The sequence below is a fragment of the Protopterus annectens genome, chromosome 16.part0, assembly GCF_019279795.1.
Source record: "Protopterus annectens isolate FY-2018-M chromosome 16.part0, PAN1.0, whole genome shotgun sequence".
Classification (NCBI taxonomy): Eukaryota; Metazoa; Chordata; order Ceratodontiformes; family Protopteridae; genus Protopterus; species Protopterus annectens.
This window is the reverse complement of record NC_056750.1, coordinates 619,356,275-619,377,059: the sequence shown is the minus strand read 5'-3', so window position 1 is coordinate 619,377,059 and position 20,785 is coordinate 619,356,275. Positions and strand designations below refer to the sequence as shown.

General features: G+C 39.7%; 2 protein-coding genes across 13 annotated transcripts in view; one reads left to right on the top strand and one right to left on the bottom strand.

Annotated features, from left to right (window-relative positions):
• Nucleotides 1-20,785, top strand: part of CIZ1 (CDKN1A interacting zinc finger protein 1) — a 2,016,138-nt gene that overhangs the window by 425,658 nt on the left and 1,569,695 nt on the right. The window lies entirely within an intron of this gene.
• DNM1 (dynamin 1) overlaps nucleotides 1-20,785 on the bottom strand; it is a 1,092,771-nt gene that overhangs the window by 669,175 nt on the left and 402,811 nt on the right. For all 11 annotated transcript variants that reach the window (XM_044058867.1, XM_044058862.1, XM_044058871.1 and 8 more), the window contains exons 4-5: nucleotides 12,433-12,636; nucleotides 5,601-5,699 (exon numbers count right to left, since the gene is read on the bottom strand). In XM_044058867.1, the coding sequence (XP_043914802.1) occupies nucleotides 5,601-5,699; nucleotides 12,433-12,636 (303 nt within the window). The remainder of the gene's footprint in view (nucleotides 1-5,600; nucleotides 5,700-12,432; nucleotides 12,637-20,785) is intronic.

The window sequence follows — 20,785 nt, the reverse complement described above, 5'->3', positions numbered from 1 at the left end:
TTTTCATACTCAGTATTAATTTCAGGTGTATTGGCCAATAATTGCTGTAACTGATGGTCAACCTTTAGAATCTTTTCTTTAACCCTTTTGATGGCATCAGGATTATTTTTTATTAACAACTTCAAAAATTCTAAGCCAGCATTGTTGAAAAACTCAGTTAAAATTAAAAAGAAGGGGTCAGAGCTTGTAATACCATTTGGGCACTTGAAAGAATGATGCATAACATAATAAGGGCTCGGTATTTCATAAGTAATTTCTCTAAGTCCACACAAAGTTCTTTAATTTTAGTCCTGTCACAGATGTTTTTGTACTTAGATAAATGCCCAACTTCTTTGAACGATACACATTCAAGGTTTAAAATAGATGAAACATCCTTAAATTTTAAACATGCATCACTGAGGCTACTAGACTGAAATCTCTCAAGAAGAGGGTTAATTCCCTTTATTTTAGTCAGCTGGATCAATGACTTCTGCATCTCAGTTACGACTTCAAAGAGAACATGAAGCATATTCTTTAAATGTGATAGATTCAACCGGTGTATTTAAGTGATGTGGATTTTTAGTTTATTCATTCTGAAGAAGTCACTTGTATGACAAAAAGTGGCTACTAAATCATTATTATGCTAAAAAATGGATGTTTTGTGTCTCCATATCTTGTATTTTGGTGGTATTTTGGCTTTTTATTGTTTTATTTACCACCATTGATTGTGTTTCTTTTTATTCTTCTGGTCTGAGTTCACCATTCACTCCAATGGCAAGTGTAATGACAAGGTTGTTAGCCTACTAATAGTCTATGAATCACAGACCAGGCACATGTTCATGCAGTGAAGTGATACTTCTAATAGAAAATACTCCTCTATACTTTCACTGCGTGTAATCCCACCAGAGATGGCAAAACACCTAAATGGCTCACACACACACACACACACACACACACACACACACACACACACACACACACACACACACACACACACACACACACACACACACACACACACACACACACACACACACACACACACACACATAGATATTAAAGCTTGAAGTAACAAGATTTGACTTACTATAATATTCATATACTTTTGACTTAGGATGAAATTTAAATATTCCTTGACTACTATTATTCTGCACTTGGTCTGATTCTATATGAAAAAACGTTATTAGCTTTTTAAGTATACAAGATTTTTTGTCTAGCTTGGGCAGCCTCCACTGAAACAGACTTGTGCCTCTGGCCTCACCATTTGAGAAAAGATCTAGAGCAACATTTACCTGATCTATCCAGGTGTTGTTCCCTCATGTTGGCTGTTAGTGTGGAACTGCTTACAAAGTAGCAGTGGTTATCACTGCCCTGTAGATTAGCAAACACCTACAGAGCAAATTTACTCTATAGAACAGTACATAAAACTGGGTCTATATCAGATCATCTAAATGTCTCATTATCGAATGCCGTAACGTCAAACTGCAAAACCCGAACCCTAACAATATCGAAACCTCAAAACAGCGAATTTTTTCCCAGGGAAAAAATTAGCTGTTCTGAGAAAAACACACACACCACAAGCACACTAAAGATCGGCAATACACCCACATACATTTAAAAGTTACATCTAACCCTACACTATACTGCACATACACTACTATCTATCCACTTACGTTAACCCAGTCCCTAACCCTAAGGTCCATCACTATTGCACACTCACCTCACCTGCGCCCTAACCCTAACTCACTTAACCCACCCCTAACCCCAAATTCTCACTATCGCACACGCACTTCACCTGTGCCCTAACCCTAATTCACTTAATCCACCCCTAACCCCAAATTCTGTCACAATCACACACTTACCTGACCCATGCCTTAACCCTAACTCACCGAACCTACGCCCTAACCCAAACGTCCACACAATCACACAGTTACCTTAACCCAACCAGTAACTTTCCACCGCATTGCTGAAAACAGCGAAGCCACAACAACGGCTAACCGAATTCTTTCCCTAGGAAAGAATTTGGTTTTGTGCAGCTTCGCTGTTTTCAGCATTCGCAATATTGGGTTTGATATTAGATCATTCAAAATTCTGCCATTTCGATGATCTAATATAGACCCCATAAAACTTTATCCTGTAAAACAGTAAATATAGAGCAAATACATTGTGCGCTGTAAAGCTTAGAGCAGCCAGCTGGGCATCAAGTGTTAATACCTACAGATTTAGTAGAATTCAGCATTGTGTAAACATTAAAATTAGTAGAGTTTAGTACTGTTAGTCATAATCGGCCCCAAAAAAGTATTATTAGTATTCTCACCTCAATACACCACCCCCTAGTAGCTCACCACTCAAAGGGCTGGACAACATGAATATGCAATTTCCTAACTATTCTGTAGCCATCTTGGGGGACATGGGCATTTTGAGGCAATGTAGCAATTGTATCATGTTTACTGACAACCACTTAATCCTCAAAGAAGCAGACACAGTATGCGTGAGGCATACTAACACAATGACACTGGAGGCTAAACTCTTACATACAAGCACACATTAGGTTGTTGAAACCACACAAACACAACATCCACTTCTCATAGCACACACACTAGCACACACACACACACACACACACACACACACACACACACACACACACACACACACACACACACACACACACACACACACACACACACACACACACACACACACACACACACACACACACACACACACACACACACACACACACACACACACACACACACACACACAGACTAACATATGCTGAGGCACTTAAATCAATCTTCCTATACAACAAAACATCTCTTAGACTGCCAGCTGGCAAAGCTATGCCTTAGCAAGCTCAAAGGCACTCAGAAAAAAATACCTAATGACTTAACACCACACAGTCACACTCAATGGAACATTAAACATTAAGCCCCTAAGGCAAGCAAACTCACTTCCCAGGATTCTTGTCATGCGGGAATCCATTATAAGATATACTGATGCCCCTCTAACTAGGCTGAACAAGGAAAAGATAAAAGTTGGTTGCTTATCTGGAGCCAGGATCTGCCAAAACATGCATACACTCAAATCATTACAGCACAGGTACCAGTACAACTTCATGAAGGTGTAAATGACCTGAGACTTACCTCCCTGGACTATATGAAGAGATGCATTATGGAGCACTCAGACTATGTCTCAGACTGGTAGGATCCTGGCATTGAACAGTATATTACCATTAAGGAGGATGATACCAAAATATGAGCAAAAGACAAATCCAATATTTGGCAGCTTGGGAGGACATAACAAACTAATGGGCACAGTATTTTTTCATATAAGGGGTGGCGTAAGCCACAAAACTTTGGGCTAGGCTTATAAATGCCTTAGGGCAGATAGCCTAGTATAAACCTATGAACCTATGAACCTATGAACCTATGAACCTATCACATGGTTAACAAACCATGTTGCTTTGCCAAGGATGGTCTGCACCAGTCCCATCTAGGCTTTCAAATACTGGCTACAAATCTATCCATCCCCATAGTGCTTTTTCTTAGGCAATGTCAAACTGACAAACCTACTGACATAGCAACATCAACTCAGCTGAACCTCAGGGGGTTACTTCTCAATGCCAGGAGTATAAATAAAAAGCAACACTCCCTGCAGCCCTCCTCACACTTGAGAATACAGACATCTGTCCATTTACTGAGCTGTGGTTTAAAGAGGCACAGAATACCCTGGCAGTGCAAGGTTTCAGTGCCTTCCACACTTTTTGAGTAGTAGCTGGACAGACAAGGGCTAAAGATGGAGGTGCCTTGATATACATCAGTAAAAGCATACCTCTAGGTTGGTCACAGAGATTGACATGGTGGAGTTTCTCCACATACAAATCGCCATAGACAAAATCTAGTACAGGTTATAGGTCACCCTCCATGTCTCGAGAAGCTCACATTGTATACTGTCCAACCTAACATCCTAATCATGGGACTTTAAGTACTCCTCTATGGACTGGGAATCCTACACAGCCTCAAATCTACAGGCACAAAGATTCATGGACCTTGAAAATACAAATATCCTTGACCAGATAAGGAATATGCTCACTAGAGGCTGCAACATGCTGGACTTCAAATTCACAAATATGGGAAAATGCTGCAAATCCCAATGTCTCATCCTCTCTGATAAATCTGACCATAGAGCTGTCTCCTTTGAATTCAAAATCAACTCCATTACCCCAGCTAAAACAAGTAACAGTTAGGAACTATTCCAAGTCAAACTACTTTTTAGCAAGTGATGTTTATTTTCAAATTTCAGTGCCCCTCCTAACCCTGAGAGCACAGCAGCCTATGCTAAATGCTGTAATTGCAAGTCCCTGAATTATACAAAAAAAAAAACAAAAAGAAACGGAAAAATTAAATGAGAACAATGAATACTAGCAATTGCTGCTCTCTTTCAAAATTTTTTTTTTCCAGGGCATACCCTAGTATTTATATGTACTAATTTTAAAGATCAAAATACCTCGAAATAAAGGAAATAAATACTCTGAGACCTAACCATCTCAGATTTAGTATATTTCATTCCTCATTTTTGCACATTAAGTCTTGTTGTTTTTGGATTCCTTGACGTACTGTATAAATTTACGATTGCAGATATCAGTTATAAACATGTTAATCATTTAAATTGTGCAGATGAAGAAATGACAGGATTCTTATTCACACCTCATCTTAAATCTTTATATCTATATAAATGTCAAATATGATGCATTTTAGGCTATATGTTCTTGTAGTACTTAAAGCTTTTCTCGCTGATGCTCCATTGAAAATGGGCACTGGTTAAATTAACATACCATGTGTTTGTACCCACAGCTGTAAAATACCAAACAAAACAGCACTCCTACCCTTCAAGCATTAACAAGTAGGTCACATAAACATGTATAAAAATTACACAGACACAATTATTAAACAGTTTTCAATTTAATATGACAGTCACTAGTCTTGTAAATACTTAAATAAACCTTTAGATAAATGCTGCTGTACCCTGAAACATACATTCCCCCAAAAGGATCTCCAAAAATCAGAAGTACAACAACGTTTTCTATGCCTGGCATTTCTAATGTACACAATGGGAGTTGATCTTAGGGTACAGCCGTGTGACTGATTCCAAGAAACTGTTTGCATCCAGAGGAAAAGAACATTCTTACTGAGCATTCAGTCCTCCTCTGTCTAATATACCTGCTGTAACATGCCATTATTCTATTAGAAAATTACTGGTGTCATCATATTGTATCAGCTAAAAAGGGCTCTGCGCAGTAGAACTCTCCTGGTTAATAAACTGTAATAAATAAATGAAAACATCAATAACATTTGAGATAATGGAATCCGTGGTAACTTACAGGCAAAGAAAAAAGCATTTAGTTGGCTTCAGCAGATCAAAATTTGGGATTCCATATCACCCCACAAATAAACATTCTGCAACAGCCACTTCTGTAGTCGTGTCAACAGCAACTACCATAATGACTTGCATAACCATGCTCAGTGTCACATCCACTGATAAAGACACTCCATAGCTAATTTTGCTGTCACAGCAAGTTTTTAAGCCACTGCTGCACCTACTCATTTGTTACATACCTCTTCGAAGAGGCAAAAGCTTGTTCTCCAAAACATCTCGAGCATCGGTACCCTCATCCATCAAATCCAGTTTGGTGATAACCCCAATTGTGCGTAAACCTGTAAAGCAGATGAGAAAAGAGTATGCAGAAATGTCAAAAGTGAACTAAAAAGCATAGGACGTAATTTCTGACCAGCCTATTGTGTCATTAAAGCAATAGGAAAGTAAATTCAGATTTAGACCTGAAATGATTAACAGTAATAAATATACATACTGTACTAGCCTACGCAAAGAATATTACCCTTTTTACATGCTTCCTAAAGAGGTACACTGCTTGCACCTTCATGCTTTAAGAAATGTCTTAATCTGTGAAACAGAGTGGTATGCTAAATACTGTGTCTTTGAAAAAGTACACATCTATAATTTTTCAAGATATTCCAACTTCGATATGAATGAGTTATGACACTACGGACAGAGACACCAGCTCTGTCATGCAACACAGGGACTGGGAATCATCTTAACTCACAAAAATATCCCAAATCAAGCTCTAGGACAGGAATATATACAGGCTATACAAGACCTTGCACTACTTACAAGTCCACTGTATAGCTTCACTTTGTAACTAAGTATATATGATCTAGTCCTTTTTTAGCATCTGAAACTGTGATGTCTTCACTTGGTGAATGGCTTGCCCTGTCTCCTTAAATGTTTTGCTTTTCCTCTCTGTAGGAGACTGGCACACAATTTTCATCTGTTGGAGAGACACTGGGTAACAGTCATAGGCTTCACCAAAGATACGTACTTGGTGATGTACTAGTTATACAGAAAAAAATGACTGGGTCAGCAGAAGCAGACTAATCGTGACACAGTTGAAGTTTGTAGCCATAGGATACCTTTAAAAGTATCTTAATGTATCATTCAGTAGATAAGATATTATATTTATTCTGGTCACAATCAACAAATTTTACATACAAAGGTGTAGAAATTCCAGTTCCCAAGTGCAAGTTCAAATTCTAGACCACACTTCTATGGTTAGTCAAGCTCTGTTACTGAGACGTGCCAAAGCTATTCTGATCTGTGAATGACAGAAATTAATTACCAGTAATATTATGCTAGTGGGAATGGTCAAAATGCATGACCTGTGGGCAAAATGAAAAAACACAAAGTGAAGAAAACTGTGCTGTATGAGTGGGACCAATGATAGAAACTGAGGAACATATATGTATGTGGCAAAACATTTGTTCTCCTTGTGTGAGATTGTGGATAATTTGTTAGTTGGCAAATGCAAATCCAGTTCCTCCTCATGTGACAGCAGTATACCTCTGCAGATGGCAAAACAAGTTCAAATGGGATCACTTCATTGGATCTGCTTGACAGAGGATCAGTTAATTAATCAATGGGGTGGTGAAAGCTGACACACTCTGGCTAGGCTTATAAAAGCCCTTGGGCAGATAGCCTAGTACCTACCTATGAACCTATGTGACATTGAGAAAGGGTACAAAGATTTGTCTACCTGTAGGGTATTAGGTACCCACCCAGTACTCGGACAAGGACAATAATAGACTCCTTCTCTCCGTGCTTCTGCCTCTTACTTTGAGTGTAAGTCATGGGTAGTTATCAGGAACATATGTTATAACTAATAATGTGGTACAAAGGCAATCCCAAGGTGCATAATGAAAATAAAGACAATGATAACCGCATTATAAAATGTGTTGTTGTAAATACTGATTGCATTAAGTATGACACCTTGGAGCTTTTCTCCCCTGGGCCTCAACTGAAAAAGGGCACCTGTGCCCAGTTGGACTTACCCAGTAAACAATCATTCAATAAATAAATAAATAAACTGTCAACAACTACATCTCTTTCTCTCCCTGCCCAGCCGTCTGTAGGGTGACAATGCATATCACAGTTGTTACTCCCTGACTCCACTAGCAGAGCTCCTAACATATAATACAAAGCCTGGTGTTAGCTCAACATGATTCAAGTGGGTGGATGGGGGATGTACATTTTTCATCAATTCACAGGAATTACTAAAGAAAGGCCATGTTGCCTTTTATCGGATTCATAAGTATGACTTTTCTTTTGTTCTAGGCACAGTCTTTCTATTCATGTTTATCATGTTTGTGTGTGTGCGCGCGTGTGCGCGTGCGTGTGTGTGTGTGTGTGTGTGTGTGTGTGTGTGTGTGTGTGTACACATACCTGTCCACCTATGTCTGTTGCTATCTAGTTTTCTAGTTAGCTATATCATATTAGACAGATAACCCATTAGGCACAGTTCAAAAAGGCTATGCAAAAGTGCATCTCTGTGTCAGAGATGAGCAGTAACCCAGTTTTCTTTCCGTAGTGTCCCTTTCTTCCTTAACCTCAACTTCTTAACCTTTAAGAAATGTACATTATATTAAATAGGGGGGTTATACAGTACAGTTTTGTACCTACCATAAATGTAGATGTTCGAGGATCTACATTGCTGCAGTCATGACCTGTGGGTAGTCCGCTGTCCTCGGTCGGCCCGAATACCAAAGGGCTAGGCTGGCGCCGGTCATAGTCGCCTAGAGCTGACGTAAGTACGCAGCAGTACTTAAGTGCATGACCGATGCCATATCCTCAGTCTTTCTTGCCCCAGATGTCAGAAGGCCTAAAAAGAAAGGCCAAAGCCAAAAATAGGAAATGCCCAACAACCCCCAGTGTGTAAATAAAGAATATCTCCAAAAGAAACCCAGCAACCCCAACCTATAGAGGGGAAGGAGGGAGGGAAAATTGGACTGCAGCAATGTAGATCCTAGAACATCTACATTTATGGTAGGTACAAAACTGTACTATGTTCTTCGTCTCACATTGCTGCAGTCATGACCTGTGGGTAGAATCCCAAAGCAAAGGAAAAGGGAGGCTGGCAAATTACAAAGCATTAGGAGCTGCTAACATGCCCTGTAAAACTGCAGTGGCAAACCCAGCCATGGACTTGGAATAGAGAGGGAGATGGTAATGCTTAGTGAAAGTGTGTACAGAACTCCAAGTAGCAGCCTCCAAAATATCCTTAGTAACTACACCCCTCAAAAAAGCAGTAGAAGTGTCAGTAGCCCTAGTAGAATGAGGCCTGATCCCAGCAGGAACATCCTTCCCATGATGAGAATAACAAAAAGCAATACAATGACCAATCCACTTTGAAATAGTCTGCTTAGAAACAGCTTTCCCCTGTGAACTCAAAGCAAAAGAAACAAATAACTGTTGAGTCTGTCTGAACTCCTTAGTTCTGTTCAAGTAGTAGCGTAACTGCCTGTGGATATCCAAAGAATGCAAGACTTTTTCCCCTTTATTTTGGGGGTCAGCATAAAAAATAGGCAAATGAATAGACTGATTCAAGGCCACACTAGAAATCACTTTAGGCATAAAAGTAGGGTTAGTCCGCAAAGAAACTCTATCCTTATGGAATATCAAAAAAGGTTCAACTGCCATGAGAGCCTGCAATTCAGATACCCTCCTAGCAGAAGTAATGGCCAACAAAAAAACAGTCTTCCAAGACAAAAACTTCAGTTCAGTCGTAGCTGCAGGTTCAAAAGGAGGTAAAGTAAGCTTCTCCAAAACAAAATTGAGATCCCAGGAAGGAGTAGGAGCTCTACGTGGGGGTCTTATATTCTTTGCCCCTCTAAGAAATTGTTTGAACAAAGGATGAGAAAATAAAGGAGGATCACAATCATAGTGAGCAGAAATGGCTGCAGCGTGAACCTTCACAGAAGAGAATGACAAACCCTTGTCCAGTAATTCAGTAAGGTACTGTAGTGCAAAACTCAAATTAGGCACTGAAACATCAAAACCCTTTGCAGTGCTCCAAAGAAAAAATCTCTTCCATTTATCAGCATAAACTTTTCTAGTACTAGGCCGCCTAGCTTCCTGAATGACATCTAAAACCTGTTGAGGAAGCTGAGACCCCACCGGCTCCATCACAGAATACGCCAGGCTGTCAGATGGAGGGACTGCACCTGAACCTTAAGAAAATGATTGTTTGACTGGGACAACAAATGAGGAACCAGTGGCAGACGCCAAGGAGGCTCCTGGATTAAACTCCTCAGTAGAGGATACCAATGTTGACGTGGCCAGTCTGGTGCTATTAGAATCATGCAAGGCTTGTCCCGTCTGACTTTCAAGAGTACCTTGGGGAGAAGAGGCAGAGGAGGAAAAGCATAAACGCGAAGGTTGTTCCAACTGAAAGATAGAGCATCCACTTTCCAAGCATCTGGGTGGAACATCTTTGTGCAAAATTTTGGAAGTTGAAAATTCAGTGGAGAAGCGAACAGATCTATGTCTGGAGTTCCCCAAGCCACAGTCAATTGTTTGAAAATCTGAGGATCCAGTTTCCACTCGTGGGGATCCACCATTTGTCTTCTCAAAATATCTGCTAGGGAGTTCTGTGCTCCTGGCAGAAACCTTGCTTGAAGATTGATTCGCAAACTCAGAGCAGTCTCCCATAAAATCATTGCTTGTCTGCAAAGAGGGTAGGAATGGGTTCCCCCTTGCTTGTTGATGTACCACATGACTGTTGTGTTGTCTGTTTGGATCAACACCTGTCCTGGCTGAAGTAGGTCTTTGAAGGCCATCAAAGCAAATTGAACTGCTAACATCTCCTTCATGTTGATATGCAAATGTAGTAGTTTGGGAGGCCACATGTCTTGTATCCATTTTCCATTGAAGTGTGCTCCCCAAGCTAAGTCCGAGGCATCCGCCGTTAGGATCTGACTCGCCTCTGGTCGGGACACAGAGAGTCCTTTGTTTAGGTGACATTCCTGAGCCCACCACAGTAATTCTTTCTGGATGCAAGGTATAATCCGAATGACAGTGTCCAAACCGTGGCAGTGTTGAGCCCACACACTTTTGAGATACCATTGTAGCTTCCTCATATGCAGTTTGGCATTGGGAAGCACTAGAATGCAAGATGCCATGAACCCCAAGGCCTGAAGGACTGTCCTTGCAGTCAGCCTGGACATTACTGATAACTGCTGGAAGTAGAGAGAAAGAGTTCTTTGTTTGTCCAGGGTCAGAAATGCCATCTGAGAAGCTGTATTCAGTCTCACACCCAGAAAGCACATGTCCTGAGAGGGCACTAGACTGGACTTTATTTCGTTCACAGTATACCCTAGGCACCTTAAAACTGTCATTACATACTGGAGATGCTGTAGTAATATGTCTTTGTTTTGAGCAAGAATCAGGCAATCGTCCAAATAAGGATAAATTTGTATTCCTCTCTGTCTGAAGAAAGCAATCACAGGAGCCAGAACTTTTGTGAACACCCTGGGCACAGTAGATAAGCCAAAGGGCAATGCAGAGAATTGATAATGTGAAGTACCAGCCCGAAATCTCAGGAATCTCCTGCAGCTGGGCTTGATAGGGATGTGAAGATAGGCCTCTTTGAGATCCAGGGTTATTATCCAGTGGTCTTTGCCTATCATAGGCAGAAGTTGTTGTAATGTTAACATCTTGAACTTTGGAATTTCTAGGTAGGTGTTGAGAATAGACAAATCCAGAATTGGCCTCCAAGTGTTTCCTTTCTTTGGCACTAGGAATAGACAGGAATAAAATCCTAGGCCTACTTCTGAAGGAGGGACCACCTGAATTGCCTCCATCTGCAAAAGTAAAGAAATTTGCTCCTGAGCCTCCAGCCTTTGCTGAGGAGGAACATTCAGAACGCCAAACGGCACTTGCAAATGCTGCTTCTGCTTCGGACCACGCGGCAAGAAAGACTGGGGATATGGCGTCGGTCATGCGCTTAAGTACTGCTGTGTACTTACGTCAGCTCTAGGCGACTATGACCGGCGCCAGCCTAGCCCTTTGGTATTCGGGCCGACCGAGGACAGCGGACTACCCACAGGTCATGACTGCAGCAATGTGAGACGAAGAACATCTCAGGTCTGTTATATACCAATTAATGCAATTTAGTCATGTATCTTATCCTACTAGCTAGTGATTATTTGATAAGCTTCATGTACCATGTAAGAGCTCATGTTTGCTTGCAATTGATATATGCCTATGATTCCCATGATGGCTCCATGTTCACAACTAATTTGTGCTGATAATGTCTGTTAAATATCTGATTTGAATCTGCCTTACTAAGGTGTCGGTATACACAGCTATCTTAATTTGCTTGTGATGCATAGTCTGTTGGAGCATTTTTCCTTTTCCTGAGGTCCCCCACCTCCAAAACTGGACCAGTCAGCAAAATATAAATAAATAAGCAAAATACAACAAATTGTGTTATCCCCTTACTCCTCTTTTTACAGGCAGTTCTTAACTGGGTCCCTATATCATGATGAAAATGTAAAAAATGCCCACATTTAATTAAAAAAAGTTCAAGCATTTCTATAATACTGTCAAAAGCTATGAGACTATAACTAAAATATCTTCCTCTCATAAAACATACTATAAACAACTAAGTGAAAAATATGCACTAAGGCGAAAAAAGTCAGAAAACAAGTAATCCAAAGTGGTTACTGTTACTTACTACCTTGCAAGAAATGATGCTTTAATAAAAAAAATGTCCAAATATGTGAAACATAATGGGCTGCTAACTCTGCATTGAAAATAGACAGTGCAACCAGTGTGAAGGAATAATTTCTAGTCACATACATGGGAAATTATCTTCTAATTACTTGTTAAATAATAACTAAAAGGTTGGAAAATTCCTCTGTAGGTCACCTTTATAGATGATAAGCAGTCCTGCCATGGTTAATACCATCATAAGCTGGGAACTGCAGCTATTGCAATGATGCAAATAAATCTTTTTAAACAGAAAAAGAGCATTAAGTGATAAAACTCACTAGCAGAAAAAACACAAGATAAAATAGTAATGTTATGTTTACTTACCTTGAGGGTCGACCTCTTTGGCGATTTTGAGGGCATCAGAGTTGGCAAGATCAGAATTGGCAGGGGACACAGCAAGGATGAGGCAGTTCTCCTTGGTGACAAACTGCATAAGCATGTCTCGTATCTGATACTCAATGTCTGCTGGCTGGTCCCCCACTGGCACTTTTGTCATTCCTGGCAGGTCAATTAGTGTGAGGTTAAGAACTGCAGAATGACAAAAGACAGAAAAGAAAACAAAAACAGCTTAAACACTTTGGGATGGACCAAATTCTTCAATGTAAAGCAGTGCAACAAAATCTGTTGTGCTTCAAACTATATGACATATCTATGAAAAAACGAAGAAAACCCCCAAACAAATTAAACGAATAAAGAAGAAAAAGCGCTGCCAAAGTCCACGAGTCACCACCAATATTTCTTGTAAGTGCTTTCATGCACCTCTCGTTAGTGCACTTCTTCAGACAATAACATACAGCCAACAACCACATTATATAGTGAAATCAATCAATCAACCAGTTAATATAATAACATTAAAAATGTTCAAAAACCATCAATACATCCTACTAGTTTAAACTAAAAACTAAAAATGCTTCCTCTATTAAATGTTTACTCAGGCTAAAAGCTTTGAAACATTAATTGATTTTTTAATATATTAGCTTTTATGTATTTGTATTTGCATTTTTTAGTGCTGTCAGTTTGATTTTTAGTTTTTAGTTTAAACTAGTAGGATGTATTGATGGTTTTTGAACATTTTTAATGTTATTATATTAATTGGTTGATTAATTGATTGATTTCACTATATAATGTGGTTGTTGGCTGTATGTTATTGTCTGAAGAAGTGCACTAACGAGAGGTGCATGAAAGCGCTTACAATAAATATTGGTGGTGACTCGTGGACTTTGGCAGCGGTTTTTCTTCTTTATTCGTTTAATTTATATGACATATCTAGATTTATTTATATATTGCAAGCTTTCAGACATAAACATCATCTAAAGTATGGCTTCACTGCCCATTTCTAGATCACATCTTCACCTAAACGTAACAGAGCTTCATGTTATTACATTTTAATTACATGAAGTCAAATGTAATTAACATGAATTTTGATACAGTAGTATGGTTCACTTATTCAATCATTAAAAAAATTCTAAATAGCTAAATATAAATTTAAAGTTTGAGGTGACGCAAATTGTAGTATCTGAAAATAAATACAAGTATACAGTAGTCTTGTTAAATTATAATATCCAATGCTATTGTTATGTTTTACAGTTGCATTCTGCCTTATAGAGACACAGACCTACTAAGTACACTGTGACTATTTGGAAAATGTATATAATTTGAGCAGATAACTGAAATACCAGCAAATGGTTACAATTGTGATACTGCAATTCTGTGTGTCCTTTGATGGGAAACTGGAGAATGTACCCCTCACAGTAATATGTGGAAAGGTGTTGTAGCAACATCAAAACAGGCTACAGAAGAACTACTTCTGAAATAGCTGTAAATATTACGCCCTTCATTTACATGACATTCACTTGACAGCCTGTTCTGGCAGATACTGCTGTTTTCCCCTTGTTCTCTCTTGAAAGTAATCATGATTGATTAAAGGGTTATGTAATCATGTGTGTATCTCAGTCACTGCTGAATGTTCTTATAACTATATCTATTTATATGTATATATCTACATATAGATCTCTCTCTCTATACACGCACACACACACACACACACACACACACACACACACACACACACACACACACACACGCATATAAATAACTATGTCATCATTTAACTTATACAATGCTCAACCACCACATAGTCAAATCCTGTCAGTTATCCCACCAGTCAATCACTACTTAACTGCAAAATCAACCTAATATGTTTGTTTTTGCACTCATCAATCTGCTGCAGTTATTGACTCTACAGAAATAGTCTCCCCAGGCTTTTGCACAATTACATGAGCAAATGACCACAGGAAAAAATATACGTACCTCCTGCTACTCATTCCTTTGCAATTCATTTTACCTTACAGCAGTCCATTTGTAGGGTTTGTACGAATTCATATCGACTCCAAAGACAATTCTTCAAGTGTCATTTCATCAAATCTAAATTGCTGAGTATCACTTTCAGTGATCAACAAAAATATTTTGCAGGAGGACAGCTAGCTTACACCCCAATATAAGGTAGTATCTCCCATCATCAATGTACAGATATTAACTGTAATTCCACAGCCATAAATGTTGGTGGAAAAAGGCAACGTCAATGATCACTGGAAGTGTTTTTTCCAGTGTGGACTGGATGAATCGTCATTTGCTGAATTGTCTGTCAGAAACTTGACATACTTTTATCCTACCATGACATTTCAAATCCTGCAAGCAATACAAGATACTGACAACAGTGCTTTTACAAAAGCATTTCACACTGTACTTACAGGAAGCTTCACTCACACTGTGACCAATGGAAATACTGCAAACTGTGCCACAGTTGACTATCTCTCAGTGTACGGTAGTTGTTTTTAAGATTACTAAGAACACAAATTATGGTAATGATCCTTTTAACATTCAGCAAATGTGAAAATACTGTGGACACAGCAAATTATTTTAATGAATGTTGTAACATTCAGTAAATCTGAGAATACTGTGGTATACTATGTATTATGGTAATGAACTTTGTAACATTCAGTAAATGTGAAAATACTGTGTTATACCATGTACTATAGTAATGAACTTGGTAACATTCAGTAAATGTGAAAATACTGTGTTATACCAAGTATTATGGTAGTGAACTTTGTAGCATTCAGTAAATGTGAAACTACTGTGTACACAGCAAATTATTTTAATGAATGTTATAACATTCAGTAAATCTGAAAATACTGTTATACTATGTATTATGGTAATGAACTTTGTAACATTCAGTAAATGTGAAAATACTGTGTTATACCACATGCTATAGTAATGAACTTTGTAACACTCAGTAAATGTGAAAATACTGTGTTACACCAAGTATTACAGTATTAAACTTTGTAGCATTCAGTAAATGTGAAAATACTGTGTTATACCACGTACTATAGTAATGAACTTTGTAACATTCAGTAATTGTGAAAATATGATAATGAATTTTCTAACAACTGGTAAATGGGAAATATTTGAGAAGAAGCTACAAATTAAAATGAGGGCTGATAGCCACAACCAGCAGAAAAGTTTACTTCTCTGGGAGAGTGAATTTTCAGACCAAAGTTACAGACTCTTCAGATAATTTACCAAACTATGGATTTATCTGTGGAGTACCTGTTTACATCATAAGAACCAATAGCTGTGAATTTACCTATAAGGCACCAATGTACCTGCTGTGTATCAAAACTTTACCTGCAAATTAAACTCAAGATGGAAGGTAGCTTGTCCTGAGCTGCAATATCTTACAATTATTACATTTAAACATAGAGGTGACAACATTTAAAAATGATGTCACAAATATAGTTGCTGAAAATGGAAAGTCCTGATTGAAACTGGATACACAAGGAATGAATGCTTTGTGAAACCACCTTTCATTGCATTTTGCATCATTCTCCCCTTGGTGAAGCTTTCATTTCTCTAACCACAATTACAACACTCACCTTGTTAAATGTGTAACTCTCAAACAAATTAAGAGATTGCATCCTAAGCATAGCTTTGGAAGTCTCCATGTTCAGCTTTAACATTTCTTTCAGTGCTGGAGCCCACTAATGTGATCCAGGGACGCCACCATGACAGGCCCCCATATACCATCTAACCACAGATTTAGGTAGTTTTTATCACAAACGGACAGTGTAGAGTTGTATGACAGATGCCCTGTAGCACAAGTATATCATAATAAGTATAATTGTACAGTTTGGTTCCAATACTCTAATGTGATATGAGTACATACATACATACATACATATATAGATACATACATACAAATATTTCAAGCATGGGCATTAATGCCCATCTAGCCTGTCAATATAACAAGAGGCTTGTTCCCATAATAAGTGTCCAGGCTGTTCTTAAAAATATCTAAACTAGTACTTGCTTTAATGTAATTTAGTAGTGTGTTCCATGCATCACCTGCTCTCTCAGAGAACCAATTAGTACACTTCTCATTTCTACAGAATCTTCTACATAGGTTGTCTGATGACTCTAGTACTTTTTGACAACCCCAAGCATTCCCATAACTAGTTGCTTCTAAATGTTCTATATACTTGAATAAGATCTCCTCTTAGATATCTGTGTGACAATGTACAAGTTCAGATATTTTAGTCTTTTCATAACTTAAATTTTCACATCCATGGATGACCTTTGTATATTTCCACTGTACTCTTTTCAGTGTACTCATGCTTGCTTTCTTTAAGGTTTCCACATTGTTATTCCATAATCAAGTTTGTGTCTAATGTAACAAACAGTGACTTCTTCATTTCTGATTTCCTGGACTTTATAAAACTTTTTATACAAACTATAGTTCTAAACGATCATTAAACAGTTGGTTGATAACATTAGAAAAATCAAAACTGGATCTACCTGTGATGCCCGTGCACTGGCCCAGTAATCAAGGAGCCAGTGAGGGGTACGCACATTGGGGGGAATAAGAAGTACACACACAGTAAAGTACAATTTCCCTTAAGAGCACACAGAGATCACAGTCAGTCTGGGGCTGGTTTCTCCCTTTCTCTTCAGATCCCAAATAAGACTCCCCACTGGCACAACTATAGGGTCCAGATCTCAGCCTAGTGGTCAAGCTAAAACCTACAGCACCCTCTCTGTCCAACCAATGCTTCTTGTCCCTGCCCAAGTATCTGATACACACACACACTTTGAGATATGAGTTACATACAAACATACAGACACTTCTGGGGAAGGATGGCACAGCTTCTCCAGCTATGCCCCCTTCTCTCCAGAGTATAAGGTAGAAATCAGTGTCACCGACTACTAATATCAGCTATTATAAGGCCCTTCCAAAAAGGTGACCAATTTCACTGTGTAATATTACTGTTATCCAAACAGTAAGTTGCCGAACAGCAAAACTATGGAGTGGCTTGGACAGTATCAATAAATACATGCAAGTATTATCTCAACACAAAACAGCCACCATTGAAAGGTTTAAAAATATTTAATAATTAATATATACACAAGATAATACTCATCAATTCAACACAGTGCTAATCAAGAGTTCAGAGATCGCAGGAAACTTTAAAACAATATTGTAGGATAGTCTGACTTAAATATAGAAAACAGCTAGGCTAATCTGGCTATATTTCTATCTAACTCTAAGAGTAATACTAAGTTCTAAATACTACTTACACGGCAAAGTATTGGAGAGTTATCAGCTTCAGACAAAATCCAAAATGCTCAATCTTTCTCTCTGAGAAAGTCTTAAATTGATGATGCCTAGTACTGCTTGAGTCATTTCACATTACATCATTTTTGACACCTCTGTTGATGTTTCCCAGGCTCACAGAACTCAGAATTTAACATTCGTTTGTAATCTTGCACCTGCCAGGAAACCACAGCAATAAAGGGCACTTTACATATAAAATCTAGCAATTAACTGTTGTCCTAAGACAATAGAAAGAATTTCTTAGTCCAGACATCCTGTTTCTGAGCTTAAACTCAAACAGTCACAAAATGCTTCACTTATCAGCTTTCTTCCAGCAGGGTGCACTGTGGTTACATTTTTGAAGCTCAGAACATATAACACAGTTTTCTTACGTTTGTAAAAACATGCCTGTGGATCATATTTATATTTACAATGACATAGAATTATCTACAAAATTCTATCTAGCTAGGCTGGCAGCCTTCACATATCCCCCCCCTCCCCGGAGAACTCAAGCTAGTTTTTCAAGTGACCCTTGAGAAACATTCCTTGAGAGGGTTAGGTCTACCTGAGTATACGTTACCCCATTCCCTGTCTTGAGAGCCCACCTACATTGGTGTTGCTAAGACCTCTACGGTGCTACACTGACATATCATATGCTTGCAACCCTAGGCTCCATCTTAGCAACTTGGCATTTTGCATGGCTGGCTCACTGTAACCATGTTAGGGGATTGTGATCTGTAACTACAGTGAATATTCTTCCATACAGATACAGCTGAAGTTTCTGCAGTGCCCACACTTTGGCTAGACATTCCTTTTCTACAGCTGCATAGCATTCCTCTCTGGGTTGAAGCCTATGACTGAGATAAACCACTGGATGCTCATCTCCCTCTGAAGAAATCTGTCTAAGTACAGCCCCCACTCCATGGTTTGAAGCATCCACCTGCACAACAAATTCTTTGCTGTAATCTGGACTAGCTAATACACGGGGTCCTCCCAAAGCTTCTTTAAGCTTCTGGAATGCCTGCTCACATGCTGTGTTCCACACTACCTTATCTGACCTGTTTATCCTTGTCAGGTATGTGAGAGGAGCAGCTATGCTACTATAACTGGGGATGAACTTTCTGTAGTACCCTGCTGTCCATAATAATGCCCTCACCTGCTTTTTGGTAACAGGTGCAGGCCATGCCTGAATAGGTTCATAGGTTCATAGGTTAGTACTAAGCTAACTGCCCTTGTGAGCCATTTTAAGCCTAGCCAGTTATCCCTTGTGAGACTCAAACCCTGCACCTTGTGTTTGTAAGGCAAACACCTTCACCATTAGGCCACCCTCCCAACCTGGAATGGCTTCCACTTTGGCAGGTTCTGGCCTGATCTTACCACTCCCAACTCTATGTCCAGGTAGGATACCTCTGCCATACCCACCTGACATTTGCTCAGCTTAATAGTTAACCCTGCCCTCTGTAGTCTGCCCAGCACCTCCTTGACATGTTGAAGGTGCTCTTGCCAGGAATGGCTGTAGATGGCAATATCATTTAAGTAAGCAAGTGCAAACCCTCCTGCTAGGATATGATCTACCAGCCTCTGGAAAGTCACTGGGGCATTTTTCATCCCAAAAAGCATTTTTGTGAACTCATACAAGCCAAAAGGAGTCACAAAGGCTGACCTTTCTCTAGCACTGGGCATCAAGGGAACCTGCCAGTAACCCTTGGTATGACCAGTGGTGGTAAGATACTTAGCCCCACCCAGCTTCTCTACGGCTTCTTCTGAGCTAGGCATTGGGTAAGCATCTGACTCTGTGTGACTATTTCATTTCCTGTAGTCCACACAGAACCCGGTGCTGCCATCCTTCTTTGGTACCAGCGCCACTGGGGAAGCCCAGGGATTGTTGGACTCTTTTATCACCCCTAGTTCCAACATTTCCTTTATCTCCTCCCTCAGAGTCTGTTTGACTCCCTCATGCACCCTATAAGGGGCCTGCCTAATAGGCTTTTGGGGTCCTGTATCCACCTGGTGCTGCACCAGGTGGGTGCACCCTGGTTTCCCAGTAAGCATGTTCCCAAACTGCTGTAACACTGCTCGGATTTCTCAAACCTGGGTAGGAGACAGCTGCTGGGACATTACTATCTCTTCCACTAAAGTGTCAGTCTGAGCCTCAGGCTCCTCCTGCAATCCACTGCAAATACTCAGCAGAAGGACCTCCCTATCATGGTAAGGTTTTGTCATGTTAACATGGTACAGTTTGTGCTCCTGCCCCCAGCCTAGCAGTTCCACCATGTAGTTAACATCACTGATCTTCCTTACCACCTTGTAGGGTCCCTCTCAAGCTACATGCAGCTTGTTGTGTCTGACAGGAATGAGAACCATTACCTGCTGCCCTACAGCATACTCTCTAACTCGAGCATTCCTGTCATACCAGACCTTTTTTCTGCTGTTGGGCTTCTGCCAAGTTCTCCTAGGCCAAGCCCATGAGTTCCTTGAGCCTTGTCCTGAGGTTTAGGACATATGCCACAACAGACTCCTTGTGAGATTCACACTCACCTTCCCACTCATTATGAATTAAATCTAGAGGCCCCCTCACCCTATGCACATACAACAACTCAAAGAGTGAAAAACCTGTGGATTCCTGGGGAACCTCTCTGTAAGCAAACAACAGATGTGGCAAATATTTGTCCCAATCCCTCTTGAACTTGTCTGCAAATGCCTGTAGCATGGACTTGAGTGTAGAGTTTAACCTCTCAAGAAGACCATTACTCTGGGGATGGTAGGGGGTGGTCTTTAGGTGCTAAACCCCACAGTACTTCAACAGACAAGCCAGCAGGTCTGACATGAAATTGGCATCTCTGTCAGTCAGTATTTCTTTTGGGAAACCTATCCTGGTGAAAACCTTTAACACAGCATTTGCCACCTTTTCCGCCTCAATGGAGGACAAAGCCATTGACTCAGGGTATCCTGTAGCATAATCTACTACCATTAGGATATACTTTTTCCCTGTGGAACTTGGGGTATTCAGAGGCCCAACAATATCCACAG